We start from the raw sequence: 21,950 nt of genomic DNA on the forward strand, positions 1-21,950 counted from the left end.
TCACCCAGGATAAGGATCCGTGGGGATGGAAGTCTACCGGAGCTGCTCGCGTGTCTCTCAGTCTGCACGAGCACGAGGATGGAGACACGCGTGGATTTAAACCTCAACATTCCGCCCGGGCTCGACAAAATGTTTGTGAAAACAAAATTCTCCTTCGCACAATTTGGCCGTTTCACGTGTTCAGAGAAGTGAGCAGATTCAGCCCGCTTTTCATTCATCAAAGGGAGCTCAACATGCTGTTATAAAAGAAAATGAACTACAGTCGTCTCGTTGTCCTTCGAGCATAGGAAACCCGCGTTTATCATTAAGCCGCGAGACGAGCAACGACATCCACGGGGGAGACATGGCTCGCCTGCTTGTTTTGGTCAACTCCGTGGTCCTGTTGCTTTTCGGCAGCGACGTGTTCTTAGTAGGAGCGAGTAAGTACAAGTCAAATGTGTGTGTGTGTGTGTGTGCAGAATGCGTCATTAGACAGACTCAAGTCCGAGAGAAACGAGGCTTTTAAATTAGTTTCATCTCAACTACACAATGATGCACTTCATTCCACCTGTCATTCGTTTATTCACTCACGTGAATCATGACCTGTTTAATGTGTAATATATGAAGTATAAATTGATCATCATCATCATCATGATTCAGACTATGACTCATTAACAAAAACAAGTCCATTTTAATGTTTTTATTATTATTAAGACAACACAATGACCAAAATAATAAGCCTGGCAGATTGACTTACTCATGCATTTAATTAAATAAAAAAATGTGTACAGGGATATAATCTGCACCACAGGCATTTTCACATTCCCTCTCAATCCTGTTTGATCAAATTAAATCAATTTTATGTGTGTGGATTAATGAGTGAACGTGTGCATGGTTATTCACGACGTGCCGGAAACTCACAGAAAAACAATAACTTGTGCTAAAGCTCTTATTTATAGTACAAGTACATACATACATCACTCTTATCATCACAAGATTGTTTGAGTATGGTTTCAGAAATAATTGGCCTCTGTATGTGCGTGCACCTACACTCTCTCTCACTCTCTTCATCCATGCCATCACTTCATCTCTGAAAGGATGCGTGTGATAGCGTCTTGGGGGAATCAGAGTGGCACTTCAGTGTTTTCTGTGGCTGCACTGAGACAAATATCCCGAGCTTTTTTCATGTTCTGTGCCGACATGTGAGACGCGAGGAGCGCTCTCTGATCTCAGTGGAGTTCTGCTGCATGGAGTTGCCGAGAAAGCTTGTATTAAAATGAAAAAAAGAAAGAAGAAAGAAAACATCTTACACGTGGATATAAATAAACAATTGGCTGGAGTAATGAGCTTCCAAGTAAAGGGAAATAAACAGTGACTTCATTATGGGATTCAGTGAGAGAAAGGTTTAAATTAAGTGCAAACCTTATGGGTCATGGTGGAATATGTTGTTAGGACATAACCAGGAACAAAGAGACGTGCAGTGCAGTATTTTGTAAGCAACACAATTAAAATGCAGTTAACTGGGATCCAATGAGATTTAATTCCATTAAGCATGCTTTTCAACACAAGTCTTGTGGATATAGGCGTGATTGCTGATTTATACAAAACAAAATGACACATTACGCAGATGATTATGGATTAAATAGAGGCTCAAGCTTTTAATATTTACACGTCATTAAGGAAAAAATCATTGATTGCAAACCCACGCATTTATTTCATTCTCCAGGTACAAACTGTCAAGGAAAACTGTACCGTGTGCAGCCATATTTACATTTGCACGGTCTGAAAACGAGCATGATGGGGAAACGAATCCCACACAGGACACCAGAGCAGCGCTTCAGATGATAACCAAATGCCAATTAGAGTTTAATGGATTTATTTAGGAATGGCCAGGCTCATTCTCTTCTCTTAAATTGGCAATCTGCTGTTAATAAATCTGGAGGCAGGTTCTTGGCAAATAGACAATCGGTGAATGACAGTCACGGCGTTTGCTCATGTTGTCATAATTACATCTCACGGAATTGCAGGGATATTTACAAGACCACATGTCAGCAAATTATTTGATTTGTTTAAGCCCATTTTTTTTTAATCATTGTTTTTCAGTGTGGAGATGTACAGAAAAAGCTGCAAAATAAAATAAAGCCAAACTGAATGCTCGTTCGTGCTTGTGCACACATTATTGTTCATTTTGGAGGATGTTTGTACCTCAGGGCTTAGCCAGTGATTACATTAACCTTAGAGCCCCACCTGGTCCAATCTGGACACACGGCTGTTTCACAGCCTCTCTGTCTTTGAGGAAGACGACAGAATGTACCTCAGGCAAAGGGAAGGAAGTGGAACAACTGCAAACGCTATGAAGTGATTAGGAAAAAGGACTTAGCCACATCTGCCTGGACAAAGCTTTCATACTCTGTTCTACATACATATTATGTTATACTGTTGTTGCTGCACTAGATGTAGAGTATGAGATTTTGGCAACATCCACACAAACTGACCGCTCCCGTAATGCATCACCTGTGAAAGTGGAGTCTCAAAAGGAAAGGGATTCAGAGAAAATGGTCTTAAAATGAGGGGCAGATGGGGGAGAGCTGAAATAAAAACACAGCGTGACACATGCTTAAGAGAATCATTTGACTTAAAACACCACAAACTGTGACAACTGCCTGCTGGAGTTCTGCCGTGACTGATAACATGTAAGTGAATATAGTATTTCACAAGGGACTGTAGCTTCAAGGTATTTCAGACTGAAATATGGTCAATAATACAGTAAAACAAAGACCATCACCTTGGTAAACCACAGGGTTCTGCCTTTCACATGTGCATGAAACAATATTTATGATGCACACGAGAGAGTTTTACTGCATCGTTACCAGGGCGCTGATCAATCTGGAGCGTTCATGTTCACTACAATGAGCCCACACACGATGAGCTGAGTGCTCGTGCATGTCAACTTAAAGATTTAGGTAAAAATCATGCAGGAGCAGCCTCTGTCTTTGTGTTCACTTACAGATTCAAAGAGAAACTGAGCTCACTTAAACTGTAAATCAGCATTGAAATCTTTAAAAAAGTGTTTCCTTAAATGTTTTAATGTCACCAGGGATCTATTTGCTGCTCCTGGACTTAATCTGTCGATCACAGAACCCTCTTAGCATGTTAACAGCCCTTTTATAGTTTCAGTCGTACCTCACTGATCGGAGCTTCTAGGTTGTTTTAAAACATAACATCACCCTCCACTGCTTTGCTGCCTTTGAAAACAAACTGTAATGCTTCTGTTCAGACGCTAGATTGCTTATCAGATGTCAAATCCTGGATTTCCCGACTGTAAATGATGACAAGACTGATGACATTGGTTTTAGTCCCACTGCTCTCCATGGCCCCTCTTTCCCTAACATACACTAAATTACATTAAATCTCTAAAAACCTAAATTTTCTTCTTGGCTGTTAATTCATGTTGAGCTGGATTCCCTTTTGTCTGCTTTTATTGTGTGTTTTTTTTTTAATGTTCCTATTTTACTTATCTTTATTGACGTCATTCTGTACATCACTTTGGTCAAATCTTAAATGTGCTGAGTTGAGTATTGTTGATTTTAAAAGCCACCCAAGGGAAGGCATGGAGCAGAAATGGATCATTTGGCTATAAAAACTGTTATTTGATGTCAGATACGGATACAATATCTGATACAATATCTGTTTACTTGATTGATGTCAGTGACTTTAAGTGAAGCAGCCATCACAATAACTCACACCAGGTGCAAAAAGCAAACACAAAACGATATCTGATTTGTCCTGGCTGAAAAATTCCCTCCACACATTTTTCTTTCGGCGTAATCGGATCAAACTGAGAAGTGGAGATGACGTGTGTCACCTCTTAAAGTGAGTTCCCAATGAATCAGAGAGATGATGTAATTTCCCGTCTTGGGTATCGTGGTTATCCAATATGGTTTGGCGTCCAAAAGCTGCACAGGCTGTGTTAACGTGAATGCAATCCTGTGCTGTGAACCAAACCAATAAAGAATGTGTTAAATATAGAGGTCACAAAACAAGATGCTATCTCCAAACCTCGCTCTGATTCAAGTTCAAGTCCTGTCAGTCATTCGCTGTTCACTTTGGTTAGATGAGGAGACGAGGATAATGTGCCGAGCTGCGGTTACGATGAGCACACATCCTCAGAGGGGTCGCACCATCTATTTGCGCTGACAGACTCCTTGGCCGCTGTGACCTACAGTGCGGCCGTTTGATTTCAGATCGTAATGTAATACATTCTTTCAAAGGACAAATGGCAGAGTACAAATATGGAAGCGCACACACTGTGATCCTTATTACTGCAGGAGGGAACATCAAACAGGCTGGAGGGAACAGCAGGAGGCAATGATTGGACATCGCATCAGATAAAAAAAATATTTGCAATAGGAAAAATCGCTGTTTGACCGTGAGCCAACTGTGATTACTCCCATTTAACTGGGCTTCAGATCAGCACTAGGGAATAAACTAGAATACCAAATACCATATAGGAAACAGGGACCTATATATTAGTGATGATTCATGACCTGCTCTGGCTGAACTATCACTCACTCCATCATCAGTAAACGACCTGCACATAACGGCTCGTGGCAGCATTTTTGCCCATGCGTAGCTAACTGTAGCCCCCATTACCTAAAGGACAACAAGCCTCACAAGACAAAATGTGAATAAATGTGATGCATCTCAGTTAAACCTGACCCTGATGAGCGCGTGTTGCTGACGGCGACCAAAGTTTGACAGTGTTCGTTTGTCACCTTAATCAGGTTTGACCTTGCAGAGCAAATTAACTCCCACCTGTTGTTTTGGCTCAAATGTGAAATGCGCATTTGGGATTAAAGAATCAAACGTCCTGAGCAGCTTCGCCGACGCAAGGATGAATATTATGTGCAAAATAAAGACAAGAGGGCGGCAGTAATGCAACATTACAGATGTCAGATGCTGTAAAACACCAAAGAAGAAAGAGAAAAAGAGTGAAATGTGTGAGAATTAGACATAAATGACAACAAAAAAGCAACAGCGCGGATGCAAACTGCTGCAAAACACAAAAAAAAGAAGACATATCTGAGGTGTTCAAAGGAAAGGAAATAATGAGACAATAATGAACATTACGAATTCCAACTGCCATAAACTACTAAAGAAGAAAAACAACAAAATCAGCATTACGGTGCCAACTGCCATAAAAAAAAAAAAAACAAAGAAGAAGAAGGATAGGTGTGATAAGTGTTTGGGTATTGGTCATAGCGATAGGTGGGCAAAGGAAAAAAAGTGGAAGGCAGTAATGCAGTATTATAGATGACAACTGGTTTAAAACACCAAACAACAACAAAAACATAATTGCATTTCATCGTCAACTGCTGTGAATCAACACAGTGGAAGAGGGAGAAAAATAACAGGAAAAACTGTATGAGAATTTTACTTTGAGATGTTCTAAATTTGGTCAAAAACATGGTACAGTATATATCATATTTTTTTTAGTGGTGTATAAGTTGTGAGCCAGTGAGATCATAATAAGCAGCCACTTAGACGTGACCAACACACAAGGACACAAAAGGCATAACTGTAAATGTATGTATAATATTCCCCTTGCTCTTCAAAGATCAAGGGCAGTATAATACTCTATATGTGACTCCTCTCACCTAAACCTATAATACATCTTAACCTATAGCACAGCCTCGATGAAGGAGCTTCTCATTAGATGAGACAAAATGAGACAAAAGTCACCTCTTAACCTCTTGAGAGGTGTTAGCCCTATATTCTCCCCCTGCGCTCCACAGTTGGAACATTCATTTCTTCTCTATAGCTCTTGTCCAGCTCCTTTGCTCACCCCTCCACAAACCAATCTCTGAGCGTGACACGAGCATCAGGGACAGGACGCCACGCCAGGGTTTGACCTGCAGGTCCATTTCACCACGAGGGTTGAGACGGAAAGACTGATAGCCCTCATCTGACCTGAAGGTCTCATGATCTGTTTCAATGTCACCGCTTTACACCGAACACAGAGGCCAGCGCTGATTGTCTCCGAGATAGGAGCGGACGGGAGCGCACGAGGCGAAAAGGGAAAATAGAAACGGGAAAATAAGAGAGAGATAAAAGTGGAGGCAAGGTGAGATAACAGGGAAGAGATCTGAGCGCGACTGAAAACAGCAAATCATTTGAAATGGCTCCCAATTTCATCATTTTGTCTTTCATCTTTCCTCTCTCTCAAGTGCACTTTTCAGATGAAATAGAGCCCCGCAGCACATGCCTTCGTCTCATTTTAACTGTACTGTGGATGTATTACGTCCACTGCATCGAGCTAATAAAACTTAATTTGTGGCTGTATCGTCAATTCTACATCATATAAGAACCGATATGGTTCCAACTCAATAAGAGAAGTATCTATACTTTTTTGTTTTTTCCCCATAGACCATGTATAAAACTGTAAATCATAGTCCAGTTGCAAACAAACTCCTCTTTTAAAGCTTTGAGATTCCCAAAATTACCGTTACCATGACAGTTTTTGTCAAACAAGGTCACAGTTATCATCGTCATCATTATCATTTATCATTCATTTCCTCCTAAAAGGGAACATAATTTTACGAAAAATTGACATCATGTTCTGTTAGAGATTATCTGAAATGTGATTAACTCCTCAGGAAAAGGTTTATTGACATTATACACTACTGTTCAAAAGTTTGGGGTCACCTATACAATTTTTTCCATTAAAACTCACACTTTTATTCATCAAAAGAGTTGCAAAATGAATAGAAAATATAGTCAAGACATTGACAAGATTAGAAATAATGATTTTTATTCCAAATAATAATTTTGTCCTACAAAGAACCAGTAAAACTATTTTCAGCTGTGCTAACATCATTGCACAAGGGTTTTCAAGGGTTTTCTAATCATCCAATAGCCTTCTAACGCGATTAGCAAACACAATGTACCATTAGAACACTGGAGAGATGGTTGCTGGAAATGGGCCTCTATACACCTATGTACATATTCCATTAAAAACCAGACATTTGCAGCTAGAATTGTCGTTTTTCACATTAACAATGTATAGAGTGTATCTCTGATTCATTTAATGCAAGATTCATTGAAAAAAAGTGATTTTTCCTTCAAAAACAAGGACATTTCTAAGTGACCCCAAACTTTTGAACGATAGTATAAGTCAAGTGCCAAAAAGGCTGGTTTTCCCATAGACTTCAAATGGAATGGAAATAGCTTGGTGGCTATTCAGTACAATCTTGCTTCTGGAGGTCTACGCCCATATATGGTCTGATAAATACTTAACAAGTGCTGAACTGTCACAGAAAACTGTGACTTAATGTAGTATTTGTAGTACTACTTTAAGTTGTTATGGTTACTACTCATTAGGTGAAGCGTGTTTGTTCTGTATCATACGTTGTGTATAGGACACCTGAAGGTTGCTGGTTCGAGTCCCCACCAGGTCAAGGGCTGGGGGAGCAAGGTACTCGATGCCCATTTATCACTGTTAATTTGACACTCTAAAATTTACCCCAGCAACAGGAGGCCACATCCAGTGTAGTCTTGCTGTTCTGGATGAGTGGGTGGGTTGTGGGTAGAATATTCTTCTTTTTTCAGACAGCATGTTCCAACTCACTCGAGCCTCTCTCCATAACGTATAAGCTATCTTCTGTGATAACACACAAAAGCCCTAGACCAGACCCTACATTAATAACAAAAGCAATGTGGACGGCCTCCAGGTTCCTCCATCTACGGAGCGCGTTCCATCTCATCAATCCATCTGAGCCGAGCGATCGCTCGGAGACTTAAGAGTCTTACAGGCCTCCTCGGTTAGATCTGTCGCCCTCGGGTTCTCCTGCCGTTTTGCCTCGCGTGCTTCTCTCTCCACCAGCAATCAAATCATGATGTATGGACAGTGATGGACATGGAAGAGACACAGTGATGTTAAAAAAAAAGAAAGAAATAAGAAAGGCTTGTCTGTCAAGGTGACGGATGATTATGAGGCTGTTTGGAGGAGAAACTGTGAAAAGGGAACAGATATGTTTCTATAAATGTGTGCTCATGAGCAGATTCTAAAAGAGAACAGTGGTTATCAGGTTTCACAAATGTATAATCTGATGTATTTAAAGGGGTTTATAATATACATCATATTAAAGAGTCATTTTATTTGGAAGAATTCTAAATTAGAGGAATGTTGGGGGAAAGGTGCTAAATAGTTTTCAGATTGAGTATGTTGGACTGACACAATCAACATAACCAAAGATCTTAGATTATTTGAAGCTATGACATATTATTGACACATATTGTTGATTGGTCACCACTGAAAATGTGAATTGGCAGCAACCAGCCCTTTACAAAACACATTTTATTTAAATTAAACAACACTGATCTCTGTGAGTTTGATTCAAACACCTGTGGTAAATTAGTGCCAGGTGCAGAGTGGCCACCGCTGGCATGGACAACTCGATACCCAGCAGCTAAAATAACGGACCTCTATTTTTTTCCGTTCACTTTCCTCCAGACCGGCCGCCAGCTCCCGTCAACGTGTCCGTCATGCACCTGCGTGTCGACTCGGCAACTGTGACCTGGGAAGTTCCAGAGGGAGACATAATCATCGGCTTCTCCATTTCACAACAGGTACACCGAGTCCTAACCTTCTCACAATCTGTAAATCGGAGAGCCTGTGAAAAGATAAGCAGAACCAGTAAAAGGAGAAAGACATGAGCTTTATTTTTAGCCGTGTGCTAATAGTGTTTTGGCTCTGAGCCCTTGTGTCATTGGAATACAGTACACCTGGATCATCAGTTTTCTGCCACGTCATATTCGTTGACAATGCAACAACAACTCAATGACTTTCAGATGGAGAGTTTAGAGTTTGCCCAGCATACTGAGTAAACAGTGGCACATTTGCATAAGACCCTCAGTGAATAGAGATTTGTTTCTCCTTTCAATACAGTTTATTTTTCAAGAATCCCTTTAAGCTTCGCTCAGCAGCAACGGTGACTAAACCTCACCTTCAGGCTCGGAGTTAAAATAAAACTTGGCACGGTCGATTTGTCAAGAGAAAACAAGAATGTGTGCGTGTGTGTGTGTGAGGCTGCCAAACTGCATCCTCCTTGGGATGAAAAAATTTCAGAGGCTTAAAATCGGCAAACCAATGAACCACTAAATGATGAAATGCCATATGTTGTGATCGTAATCGTGTTGATGTTTGTCTTTGCAACTCCCATCACTGTGGAGCCATTTAAATACATAATAAACAGTTGTTCATCTTACCATAAAGCTGAATATAAATACGTTAGATTAATCATTACACTATTAATTCTTCATCAAGACTAACAAGTATATATATATATATATTTTAAATCAGATCTCTGAGCCAAGCAACACCATTAAAAACCCTTAATTTGATTTGTTTGATTAATCCAAAAACATGTTGGAAGGTCGTATTTTGACAGTGTGCTTACAGTCCAAATTAAATGATTTAAAGGTGCATTATGTAATAAATCTAAAGCAACTGGCCATAAAATCCTCCTAATATGTCACAGAGACTCAGGAATAATGTTCATATAACAAACTGAACTCACCAACAACAACAGTACAGACAAACTATTTGCATTAAAAAAAAAAATTTGCAGACTGCAAATCATGTTTATGTTTTGAAATCATGTTTTGGCATGTGGCGCCACCTACCGCCGTCTACCAATCATTGCAGTCAGTAGAGTCTCAGCTGCCAAGCAACCACACGTTGCCAGTTAGGTCAGAAAATGAAACCTAAAAGACCTTGGTATTTTGAATTTGAATGTAGAGACCCTATTTGGCCACATTCTTACATATGGCACCTTTAAAAACATTTGTATATATTGATGGAGGGTGACACATCATTGAAGCACCATCACTCCATAAAGACTGAATTCATTAGCTGAAGCAACAAGCCTTTTTATGGCAGCGAGTCTCTTCCTTAGGGAGACATTAGTGTGGGGTGATCACCTCATTGGCCACTGTATTGATTATTTCATCCACTCAGTGGTTTGTGTTGGTTTTTTTTTTTTTTTTTTCTTCCAATACCCAGAGGCAGGACGGGCACATGCAGCGATTTATCCGCGAAGTCAACACCACCAGTCGCTCGTGTGTTCTCTGGGACCTGGAGGAGGAGACGGACTACATCATTCAGGTCCAGTCGATCGGTCTCTACGGGGAGAGCCAAGCCAGCAAAAAGGTGCATTTTCGCACCTTGAAGAAAACAGACCGCATCCCCTCCAACAGCTCCAACCAAGGTACAGTATAAGCTGCTCTGAGATACATATTTCCCTCTTGAGTCAGTGCCTGAGTTCCCTCACATATTCTCAAACCTTTGTGAGATTAAGGGATAAATAAAGCCCTTTTTAGTATAATCGCTGAATCCTTTAAAGAACAACCCAAAATGTCTTCTTTTGATCTGGGTATAAATCAAAGAAATATTGATGGATCTAGATAAAAAGAAAAAAAAAAATAGCTCACTAAGATTATCAGAAAACTACAGTCTGGACCAAACTGACAAATCATAGATTGTATATAAAAATAGATGTAGTCTTTTGGTTTGAAAAGTAAAGACCGCATAGTAGCATGAAAGTAGCAGTGAGCCACCAGGGGGCGAACCCCCTGAATGCAAATAGACCTCAGTTTGAATGGAAGTCTATGGAAGAATAAGTCTACGTCTCACTTAATGTTTTTTTTTACTTTTAAAATGTCAGCAAAACATTCTCCTGAGAAGTTAATGATCTCACTCGATAGTTTCAGATCATCTTAAATAGAACGTGATGTCAATTAGTCATTAGTGCGATTGTCAGCTGGTATTGTCCAATACGCGGAAAAATAGGTCACGTTTGTTTTGCAACAGGAAGACTACTTCCATTTTTATGTAAAGTCTATGTTAAAAAGTAGTCATGTGGTCAAACTAGGTAGGAACTGCCATACAGAATGATGTCTGCCTGGTGTGGAGGTGTTATATTGTATAAAATCCCATCTTTTCTCAAGTCAACAAGACAAATGTCAAGGTCACAACAGGTCACTGCACCAGTTCTTTTCCTTGTTACATAACAACAATGCTTCACTCTCTGCCACAGGCCTCTCTCTCTCTCTCCTGACACACACGCACGCACGCACGCACGCACGCACGCACGCACGCACGCACGCACGCACGCACGCACGCACGCACGCACGCACGCACGCACGCACACACACACACACACACACACACACACACACAGCAAACCATTACAGACCTGATGTTCTGCTTAAGCCTCCTCTGGCTGTTGAACACTTTTAAGCACCCCGACATTGAAAATGAGGTACAGTATAAGCCAGAGGCTCTCAGGAGGGACGCCATGTGTCGCACAGTTTTATTTTCCCCCGATCCACCACTGCATTATTGACAGGCTTCTTCAGGTCAAGGCAAACTCCTGAGCAGGATTCTGACTCACACTCTAAAACACTTTAGACTCGACGTCTGGCTCGACTCATAGGATGAAGGAAATGTGAAGACAGTGACTGATAGAGAACAGGTTTAGTCGTTCTAAATTTCCTTACAGTTCAGATGTGGGAGTGTAACAGGTATTTGTTTGTCATTGCTTATCGTATGTATAATTACTCTACTCTATTTTTATATTCTTATACCTTATTTTAATGTGTGTGTGTGTATTGCGTGTTGACCCTCCCTTTTATTTCTTGTTCGTGGGTTTTTGTGAGTGTATCTAAATTCATCCTGTTGTTTTCATGTATTTTTGTCGTCTATTTTTGTTGGATCCTGCTTTATAATCATTACCATTATTGTTTTAATCATGTATTTTTTTTTTTTTTTTGGTTTTCCAGTCTAACCCTCACTTTTATTGTTGTTTTCAAGTTTAGTTAACATCCATCGTGTTCTTTTTATTTTATTCGTTAAGATGTCTGAGTGGGCCACGTTACTGATTTGTGTTTTTCATATTTGTCCAAACTCCGCCGCAAACTGATCTGGTTCTTGGCTGAAAAAAATCGCAGAGTCCGCCCCGGTTACTCCTGCTGTAACCGGGGCGGACTCTGGAAAAGTTTCCAAAAGAAGAAGCTCTGTATTGTGACTTTGGACTGGACTGAGTTGTGATACTTCAAACTGTTTCTTTTTTTTTCCCGCTATTGTTTTATGGTCTGATCAAGGTTGTGAATACAGGAAGTGCTGATGCTGATGCGAGGGCACCATAAATATTTCTATTAAGCTGACTCAGGTTGGGTAAGCATTAGTTAAGCTGGCAAGAGAGAAAGAAACAAATCCAAGCGAGTTCAAGCCTGCGCAGCGTCCATTAAGATAATACACACTCCATTCTGCTTCACAATGAAGGCTCGTTGAAATGATCTCCTCTCGCTTATTTCTCAAGTGAAAAGGGACTGAATTTAGGAAGCGAGCAAATCATCGATACTGGAACAAAGTGCTGAGCAGGGAAAGACTTTTGGCCAGGGTATTGCCTAAGACTCAAGACTTAGAAAAGAGTCAGTATGTGCAGCATTAATCAACATCTGTATCCACGTCTCCAAATCATTCAAGTGGTTTAATTCAGTGAATGAGCTTCATATGGGAGTGGAAAAACCTTCAGCGTCAGCTTTTCCTCGACAACATCATTCAAGTGCATTACTCACAGTCTCTTTTCAAAAACGTCTCTGCGTCACACTGCGTTTTGATTCTGTTATTGTGAGTCAATTCTTTGTGGACTTAAAGCTTTAGTGTGTAACTTTTGGAGATTGTCGATGTTGCCTTTGTTTAAACTGGAATGGTGTAACTGTAACATAGCAAGAAGTGCATATATCCCACTATGCTGCTGAAAAACTGGGTTTTTGAGAGCTGTAGAGTGAATCTTTTTTGTGTGTTTTTAGCATTTTCCAGTCATACTCCGACGCGTTCGCAGCCATCTCGCTTCATTGGCACAATGTTGCCGTTGCCTGCGGGTGCCTTATCATAAAATAAATCACTTCTCGTGTGCAGCAGCGCAGGAATTTCACCAGGCAAAACAAGACCCAAGCACCCGCAATACTGAGAAACACAGAGATATATAGAGTCGTATGGATCAACATTGCGTGAACTCATTTGACAAATTATTGAAATGTAATGTTTGTTTATGTATAAGTTATGCTCTGCAGCTTGTGCGGAACGACTTTCCAGCCGTCTCACACGCGTTCTGTGTGGGGTCACAAGGGAGCTGTAGAGCCAATCCACAGTGACATTTAGAAAGAGAGAGGCTGAGTTGATCACAGAGCAAACAATCATCCACACTTACATTAACACCTACTGTCATTTCAGTCACACATTAACTGGAGCTGCAATGTGGGAGGAAGCAAAGGTACTCAGAGGGGAGGAAAAAAAAAAACAGACAATCAAAACAAAGAAGATGCAAATTGCACACAGCGAGGCCTCGCTTGGCAAGCGCGTTTTGACAAAGAGCCTTTTGTTGCGTGAGGTGACGGTGCCATCGAGTGCAGCAACAGTCACCTGTGACTAATACCCTTTAAATAGATCGCAGTATGATCTTTTAACCACAGTTTGTAATTGGTTGAATCAGAAAGTCAGAGACGATTTTGATTTTGCTTGTATGATAATAAAAAAAACATAGTTTAGAGATACCTTACTGTACGACAGATACATCTTGAGATCTGACCTTGTATTTATAAGTGATGCACAGTAGCACCGTTAGAAATTCTACAATTTTAAATACTGTTTTTTTTACTATATACAAGGGTTTTAAAGAACAAAGGGAAGGGAGAATTGTTTGAGACAGGCGTTGGTGAGCAACAGTTGTCAACCTGTTATATTATATAATATGTTCTGTCTATAGTTAACTCTCAAAGTTGGAGACTAGCACAGTTTCTTTGCCTCACACTTAACACTTTACAGACAGAAGTGACCTATTTTCATTAACCGTCCACCCACAATGAGGTTGCGTGATACAAATAGTGGCCTATAATTAGTTCCCCCCCTCCCCCTCCCCCTATATTATTAGCCCATCACAGACCCACAGGGACATTTTTGTCAAATTTTGGACCAACATTTTTTTGACAAAAAATGTAAAAGTTTTGGACTACATACTATAGTATGAAAATTTTGTCAAATTTTGGACGACATACTATAGTATGATATTTTTTGTAAAATGTTGGACCAAAATGTTTTCACATACTATAGCATGGTGTTTTTGACATACTATACTATGACGTTTTGACCAATTTTGGACAAAAAAAGATTAAAAAAATGTTTCACATTTTGGCATATTATAGTATGAAGTTTTTGTAAAATTTTGGACCAAAATGTATTATAAAAAATTGACTTATTTTTGACGGCATAGTATAGTATGACATTTTTGTCAAATTTTGGACCCAAATTTTTCTTTACAAAAAAATGTCAAATTTTGGATGACATAGTATAGTATGATGTTTTTTGTCAAATTTTGGACCAAAATGTTTTTCCCAAAAAAATGTCAAATTTTGGATGACATAGTATAGTATGACGTTTTTGTCCAATTTTAGACGACACACTATACTATGACGTTTTTGACCAATTTTGGACAAATTTCAACATTTTTTTCACATTATGGACGACATGGTATAGTATGACATTTTTGTCAAATTTTGGATGACATGAATCCAGACTGTAAAAGCGGGGCCTCAAGATCCTTCTGACTTTTTGGGTTTTAAGCAGGAGGTGTCAGAAAAGTTACCACAGGGATAACTTGCTTGATGTGTTGTTGCAATAGTAATTCTATAGTATAGTATGACTTTTTGTCAAATTTTGGACTTGTCACAAGGCAGCCAGAAAATGTGAAGTTAGAAAGACAACAGTCCAGATTATTTATTTTGTGGCCTCCATGGTCATCAGCAGGAGAAACTAGGCTTTTATCCAATATCGACTATACTCCTTTGAGACACTGTTTTATGCCACAGTAATCATTCCCACAATGGCAAAATAAAAAAAGACAGAATGGAGCATGTACTTGCAGAGGATGTTTACATTTCATCCTCCATTTATCCTTCATTAACCATAGTGAATGCATTTAATGTGACCTCTTTTTCTTCCTCTGGTTCTTGTTGCCGACCATTGTTTCTTAAAAAAAACACACACACAAAACCTTTTGATTTAGCTGCCAGCAGCATTTCAGAGCCTCCTATTTAAAGTACAATTGATTTGAGGTCGGCGATATATACCAGACGTTCCTAAGAGCCAGAAGCATATGACACGTGGATCAATAATGCTTTTATATTTCCCTCTGTCTAATTCTTTCTGATAATGCGATTACATTATAGTGTACATGTAACGGAATATATATTTGTAAATAATGTAGGAAGGATCTGAATTTAAAAAAGCTACTGTGGATTTTCCTTTTCACGATCAATATGGCCTTACCAGAGTGCACGTCAATCCTATTAGTTCCAAAGCTTTTAATCAAGAGAATATATTTATGTGCTTTTCCTGCCCTTCGTGATTAAAGTATTACTGTGGCGGAGGCTTTCAGAATAAAATTAAAATGTATCGATATTTCGACAACTTCTACAGCATGTTTGTTCATTTTCCAAAATGAAACCTTTTAAAGAGTTTAGATAACGCTTAAAAACACAGTGATGGATAGTTTAGAGTAAATAAAATAGAGAGACGAAAACTCTGGAAATGCAAGCTGTCAAACTGCTTCCGACAAAAAAAAAAGAAAAAGACAGAATATTTTCCTGCCTGAAGGAGTCAAACCAGCGAGGTAGGTGGTCCCCTTAGACGCAATTACTGAGTGACACTTCAAAGAGATGCCGCGCTGTCTTTGCCGATTCAGACGCTGCACGTAGGCGCACAATACAACACTGAAACCTGGGGTGTATCATCCTGCACGCTGTTAGCTCCCTCTAAGGTCACAGACTGTGATAAACCGGTGACACAAATGATAATTAGTTAAAACAACTTCAAATTGGTGCAGATCTTTTTGAGTTTCGCCCCCCCACAGGGTTCCAATGTGTAGTGAGTGAATATCCTCAAAGAAACAGAATGCAAGAGTAAAAAGAGTTACAACACGGATTCCTGATAGTTCGCAGCCGCACGGACATCGCAGAGTTTGCCCGGGAAAGACGTTACAGCCGATTAAATCGACTCGCACTCTTTTGGTGAAGCTGTGTACACGGTGCAGAATCATACGGCATATCAGAGTGAGGCGCAAAACATGAAATATGTATAAAAAACAGCCAGAAGCATTACATACTACTCAGAATGTCTCAAAGTGTGTTCGTCCACTCTCTTGTATAAAGCCTACTGCATCAAATATGCATGAATACACACTATATACAAGTATGATACACACATATATATGTATATATATATATATACACACCTTTAAAAGTTAATTGGTAGATTGCCAAAAAAAGGTAAACGGGAAAAACCTCAGACAGACTATGGGAAACTGGGGTAAACACTGAGATCATAATGAATTAAACTGTTCTTTTTCTTTTTATAAACATGCAGAAGATGAGTTTATGAATAGTTTATTACTGAGAAGACTATTTTCACACACACACACACACAGAGAGAGCAGGGGAGAGAGCAGTCACACTGAGCAGCACTGACCTGAAACCTGACCTGGCATTTAAGAGTAATGTGTCGGCAGATGTGGAATCTGTAGGACTAATGGAAGGATACAGAAGTTTATGTAGGGGAAGTTTAGATTATAGTATGATGGAATTGATGCTGGAAGTTTACTGGAACAAATGTATAAGCTACAGCCAGGACATATCCTGAAAGGCCTACACTGAAATAGCCTGAAATAGCCCTAAATTGCCCTGGAAAACATCAAAATGTAAAGCATAGATTAAATTATCCCTTTTCTTCCAAACACACAGTGCCCAATACATATATATATATATAGATATATATCTATATATCTATAGATATATATCTATATATCTATATAGATATATAGATATATATATATTAATTTTTTCAAAAAGCATGTTATTGATTGAATTGAGTCTGGTTCTGCCAAAGATTTCTTCCCTTTGAGCACTACAGATAATGTATGTTGTGATTTAATGTTGTTAGAATTGTCAATAGCAATAAGCAAGTCTGTGTGATTTGTGTGCTGAAGTTGCAACCAAGTGAATAGCAAACTCTGCACTTATAAATAGTTCCCTTTCCTCCTCTTATATGCACATTCACCTTACCCAGGCTTAAAAATGTGCAATGCAGGACCCATTCCATAATCGCATAATCACGTGAAGAGAGCTGACAGTCTCGTATTTGGAGCCAGTTTCTTTGACAACTTGATTCACTAATCGAGGCAATTGGTCAGAGTGTCGCTCTGGACCAGTTCCATGCCAGAGAGAGTTTAGTTTGGAGAGAGGAAATCGGCCTAATCCACTTAGAGGAGCATTGACTAAAATGTGATAATACACTGACGTTTTGTATGTTTTTTGTTAAGTGGCATAACAGTCATGGGAGATAAAGATCATGTCCACATTTACTGAAAGAATGTGACTTTAATGTCTTATATATACAGTATAAAAATCCATTCTGCAACTTGACCTGCCTTTGCGAAAGTTTAAATGTCTCACTTTTACTGAGACAAATGGCTGTTATTTCAAGTCTATAACAGGGTTTCAGGGCCATGGTTTGTGACCTAGTTCTGTTAGACTGCATTTTAATGTTCAGTGTAACATCAAATTTGTTATATTTTTGTTATATTTCATACAAAAAGGACATATTATTCACCACTTATTTGTATTCAGTTTTTTTTAGTGTTGGTGGTATTTACCACAGCTGTCTGACCCGTCCTCTCTTTCTAGATGACCCCACTGTGCAAGGCCTGGACAAGTCACGGCATCTACAGACAGGAGAGATGATCATTATTGTGGTCGTCTTGATCATGTGGGCAGGTACGTATGTTGACTGCTGTGTTTTTGTCCTTGCCTCTTTCAACTGAACAAGAAGATTTGAGAGCCACAAAGTGCCAGTTGCTGGGTGTCATCGGCACATAATGTTGATGAAGCAGATTAAAGACGATTTTAACGTTTAAGTTTGGTCATATTACGCAACAACATTTGCGATTATATTTCACATTATTTCAAAATAAAAGTGTCTGTTTCGATACAGAACAATGCACAGTATAGTTCACAACAAAATGTATGAAAAAAAAAAAAAGCCTCTATGTGGCAGGCCATATGAAATTGATTAAGGGGTCACGAGTTTGAGACCTATGATCATGAGTCCTTCAAGTCGGTATTGACGTATTGCATATCCAATAAGTCTAATGTCTATAAATTCATGTTTTTGTGAAGCTTTTGTCGATAGTGAAATGACATCACCATTCTGCCTGATCAGCAAAAAACGTGCAAATGCTCTTCTGCAACGTGTCACCAGTTATCGTCAGCCTTTAATGATGAAAACTAACGGTGCAGAGGTTTCACACAGTAAACTATCTACATCAATATAGTGACACATTTGTCAATATAGTCACAATAAATGGACCGGAAAAGATCGATATGATCCCAATTAAGTGGAGTTAAAGTCAAAAACCTAACACACACACACACACACAAACACACACTCCGGAATAAACCTGACGACTGTGAACGCCTCGTCACTTCAGGCGATGTCGAAACCAACGTCACGCCTTTCTGAGCATTCGCTGCGTTTCCTGCTCCTCTGAGGAAAATGTGCTGATTAATGAAGTGTTGAGGCACCGTCAGAAGTGGCGTTTTCTGACAGGCAGCAACACAGGAGCAGGCCTGAGCACCCCCAAGCATCACAGTGAGATGTTAAATAATACTAATGAGAGAAGGCAAAGTAATGCAGAGGCAGTGACGAGTGGGAGTGAAAGGATAAAAAAACACCTTGTGTGGCTTATTCATAACGGACTGCTTTCTCGCAGACAGTTCAATCTAAATGGGTTTTTACCTTATTTGGGCATTTTCAAAGGCAGCGGACACCTTTAAAGCTCCCATAGAACGGAAGTAGCAATTAGCACTGTTTTTGTTGGGGTGTATCTGCGCCATTCCCACGTTTATGAAGCCCTGAAGGCTCAAAACAAACAGTTCAGCCACTGCTGAGAACGCTGTGTTTTATTGTAATCTCGGGCTCAGCAGGATCTCTGAAAAAACCCAGTCTGGTTACATAAAGAGCATTTCTCGGGCACTAGTCCGGGCACATCCGGTTGTGTACATTGAACCGCAGAAGAAGAATAACGTCCGTTGTGGAGGTGTTTCACGAGCGACAGTGTCTTCTGACTCTGGGTCTGACTCCAGGTCAAAGTCATAAAAGGGACTGCGGCGGGGAGTCGTGACAAAGTTATTTTTAAACACTGTTAAAACAATGTTTTGATAATGAGGAGCAGTGCATCCACCGTTCCAGAGGGGGGAGCTGTGCTTCTGAGAGCTGGTGTGCTAATTACGTCACTTCCAGGCATTGGCCAATCACGAGACTGTTGGGAAGGCTCTACACTGGCTGGCCAATCACAACACCAGAAGAACACTCTTCTGGGGTTGAGATTTCAGTCTGAAACAGCGCGAATTTACCATAAAAACAAGTTAATGTGCTCACATATATGCAATAGGACCACTCTATGGGATCTTTAAAGAATTATAACTGTAAATATAGCTTCATATTATTAGTCTTTTCGGTTTTCCTCTCTTGTGTTCTGTTGCTTTGCCTTCCATCTAACTTAATTTGCCGTATTAAGTCACATTTCTGTAGCTAGGTTTGCTTCTTCATGCCTGAAACATGTTGGCATGTTTTGATTGTTGATATGAATCAATAACTGTGAAATACTAAAGCCATTTAACTTATCACCCTTTTTTATTTTTGTGTAAAATGTGGTCACTACCTTAAAAATATGAGAAATCCAGGGAAAAGCCACGGTATTTTGGTCACGTAAGCAGTGGAACTGGCTCGCATCAACATCCCTGAAGAGAACAACTTGTGAATGAATTGCCCTACATACGTCTGTGTGTTTCTCACAGCTCCTTAGTTTATATTACCAGAACCACACATCACTTTCTGAATATTCAAAATTCACAATACAGTGGCAATACAGTATTATCCAGGCTAAAAACCTGAACCGCATCCCGCAGAGCGTAAAATGCGACAAAGAAGACTCCACGGGGGAATAATATCTGTCCTCCAGACCCTTCTGATAAAGGCTCAGGCATCACACTCTCCCTCGGGGAACAGAATCACATTATCCACATGGCCTTTCAACGTGCAAAGCTAGAGGAAGTGGCGACATGTCTTGGGAGTGACAGTTGCTGCCTCATGACTGAATAGTCTTTCTCTCTCTCTCTGTGTGTGTGTGTGGCACACGTGTCTATCTCTCGCCACCTGGCAGCTGTTATTGCCCTGTTCTGCCGGCAGTATGACATCATCAAGGACAACGACTCCAGCAACAATAAGGAGAAGGCCAAGCCGTCGTCAGAGAGGAGCACACCGGAGCATCACAGCGGAGGACTGCTGAGGAGCAAGGTGAGCAGGAGCATCTATGTGTGTATTTGAGAACAAGACTGAGTCTGGAACGAAAAAGGTTCTTTCAAGGTTCTTTCCATTGTGCAGTAAATGACGCCTCTTGCAGTGCGCTCTGCAGCAGAATCGATCTGAATGTTCACGTTATTGTGAACTAATCAACAGTATTATGCTCAACCAGCTCATGCCGTGCATGCAAATGCCCATCCACAAGTGATTACGTGTCCATTCCCTTTTGGATCGCTGTGATTTAATGCAACCGTTACACGCCTCTGGATTATCAATAGCACAGCTGACAAATGTTGTGCATTGGACAGGCTTCTTTTCCCCAGAACTGAACTCACAACAGACCAAAACTGTTATTATTTTTAAGTTTTTGCAAGAAAAATCAACATTCATGTTGTAATTAAATGCATTATGTATAGGCTGTATGCATCTGTACTATTAGGTCAACCAATAGTTGAAGTTGATTGTTTTAAAGGACCGAATTAAATTAATTTAATAACTGTGATTATGCTAAAATATGTAGTTGTATTAAAAACTAATCTACATGTTCTTATTATTATTATGCTTAATCAATCACTCAAATGCTGCCCAGTGATTCTGATACATTTCATTTCAAAGGGAGGCATAAAAAATAGATCACTACGATGTTGCTGCAGCTGGATTGAAAAGCAAAAGCCTCTATGTTGCATAAAAAAAGGAACAATAGGCTCTATGTTGAATAGCTTTTCAGGTCAAAATAAAACATTCCTCTCCTGGCTTATCTTCCAGAACCTTCTCCCCACTGCTTCACTCTTACCTATCTTATCACTTGTTATTTCATGAATGTATTACATTTTATACAATATAAACTGTCTTCAATTGGGCACCAAATGCAAAATATATCTTTCTTACAGATAAAATCATAATAAATCCATGACTCAACCATAATATGAGTAATGTAGCCACAAACATTTGTCTTTAAACTGTGTAAATTATGATTTTAGTTCCAGAGGCTGATTTGTCACTACAATTTAATGGTGAGGATTTAAATGTACAACATTCCTTTAGGGTTAGTACCACGCATCAGCATCAGTCAGATGTACAACCACGGAAGTCATGAAGAGTCGATAATTGGGATTATTTGTAATGGGAGGGCCGGGATTTAAAGGAGTTCAATCATTTAAACTAGCCGAGGGTCAGTGGCATCCATCATCCCAGTCCTCATTATGTGGTCAAAATGTTAAAGCGAGTTTTATATCGAAGAAGACTGTTTCCCGCTATCAGTCAATACTGCGTAGAACCTCGCTCCGTCTCAAATCAGTGAAAGGTCACGAGGTGTTTATAAGTGATGTGACGAACACTCAACATGACGCAGAGTGGACGTAAGGAGTATTTAAAGGGGAATTCAATTGATAAATAAAGCAACATCTAAAACATTCAACAGTCGTGACTTTTTCTCATCTTTTGCAGTTCCATCCCTCGGTGCCATCGATCAACATCATTGAAGTTTGAGGACGCC

At 39.8% G+C, this 21,950-nt stretch overlaps 1 protein-coding gene across 1 annotated transcript; it reads left to right on the top strand.

Annotated features, from left to right (window-relative positions):
• Window positions 1-343: 343 nt before the first annotated feature.
• On the top strand, window positions 344-21,943 carry fndc4a (fibronectin type III domain containing 4a; the record flags this gene model as incomplete). Its single annotated transcript, XM_083899243.1, has 6 exons — window positions 344-419; window positions 8,492-8,607; window positions 10,043-10,247; window positions 17,779-17,868; window positions 20,316-20,449; window positions 21,902-21,943. The coding sequence occupies 6 exons, from the start codon at window positions 344-346 to the stop codon at window positions 21,941-21,943; spliced, it is 663 nt and encodes a 220-aa protein (XP_083755369.1).
• Window positions 21,944-21,950: the final 7 nt, after the last annotated feature.

Source organism: Microchirus variegatus (assembly GCF_963457635.1).
Source record: "Microchirus variegatus genome assembly, chromosome: 12".
Lineage (NCBI taxonomy): Eukaryota > Metazoa > Chordata > Actinopteri > Pleuronectiformes > Soleidae > Microchirus > Microchirus variegatus.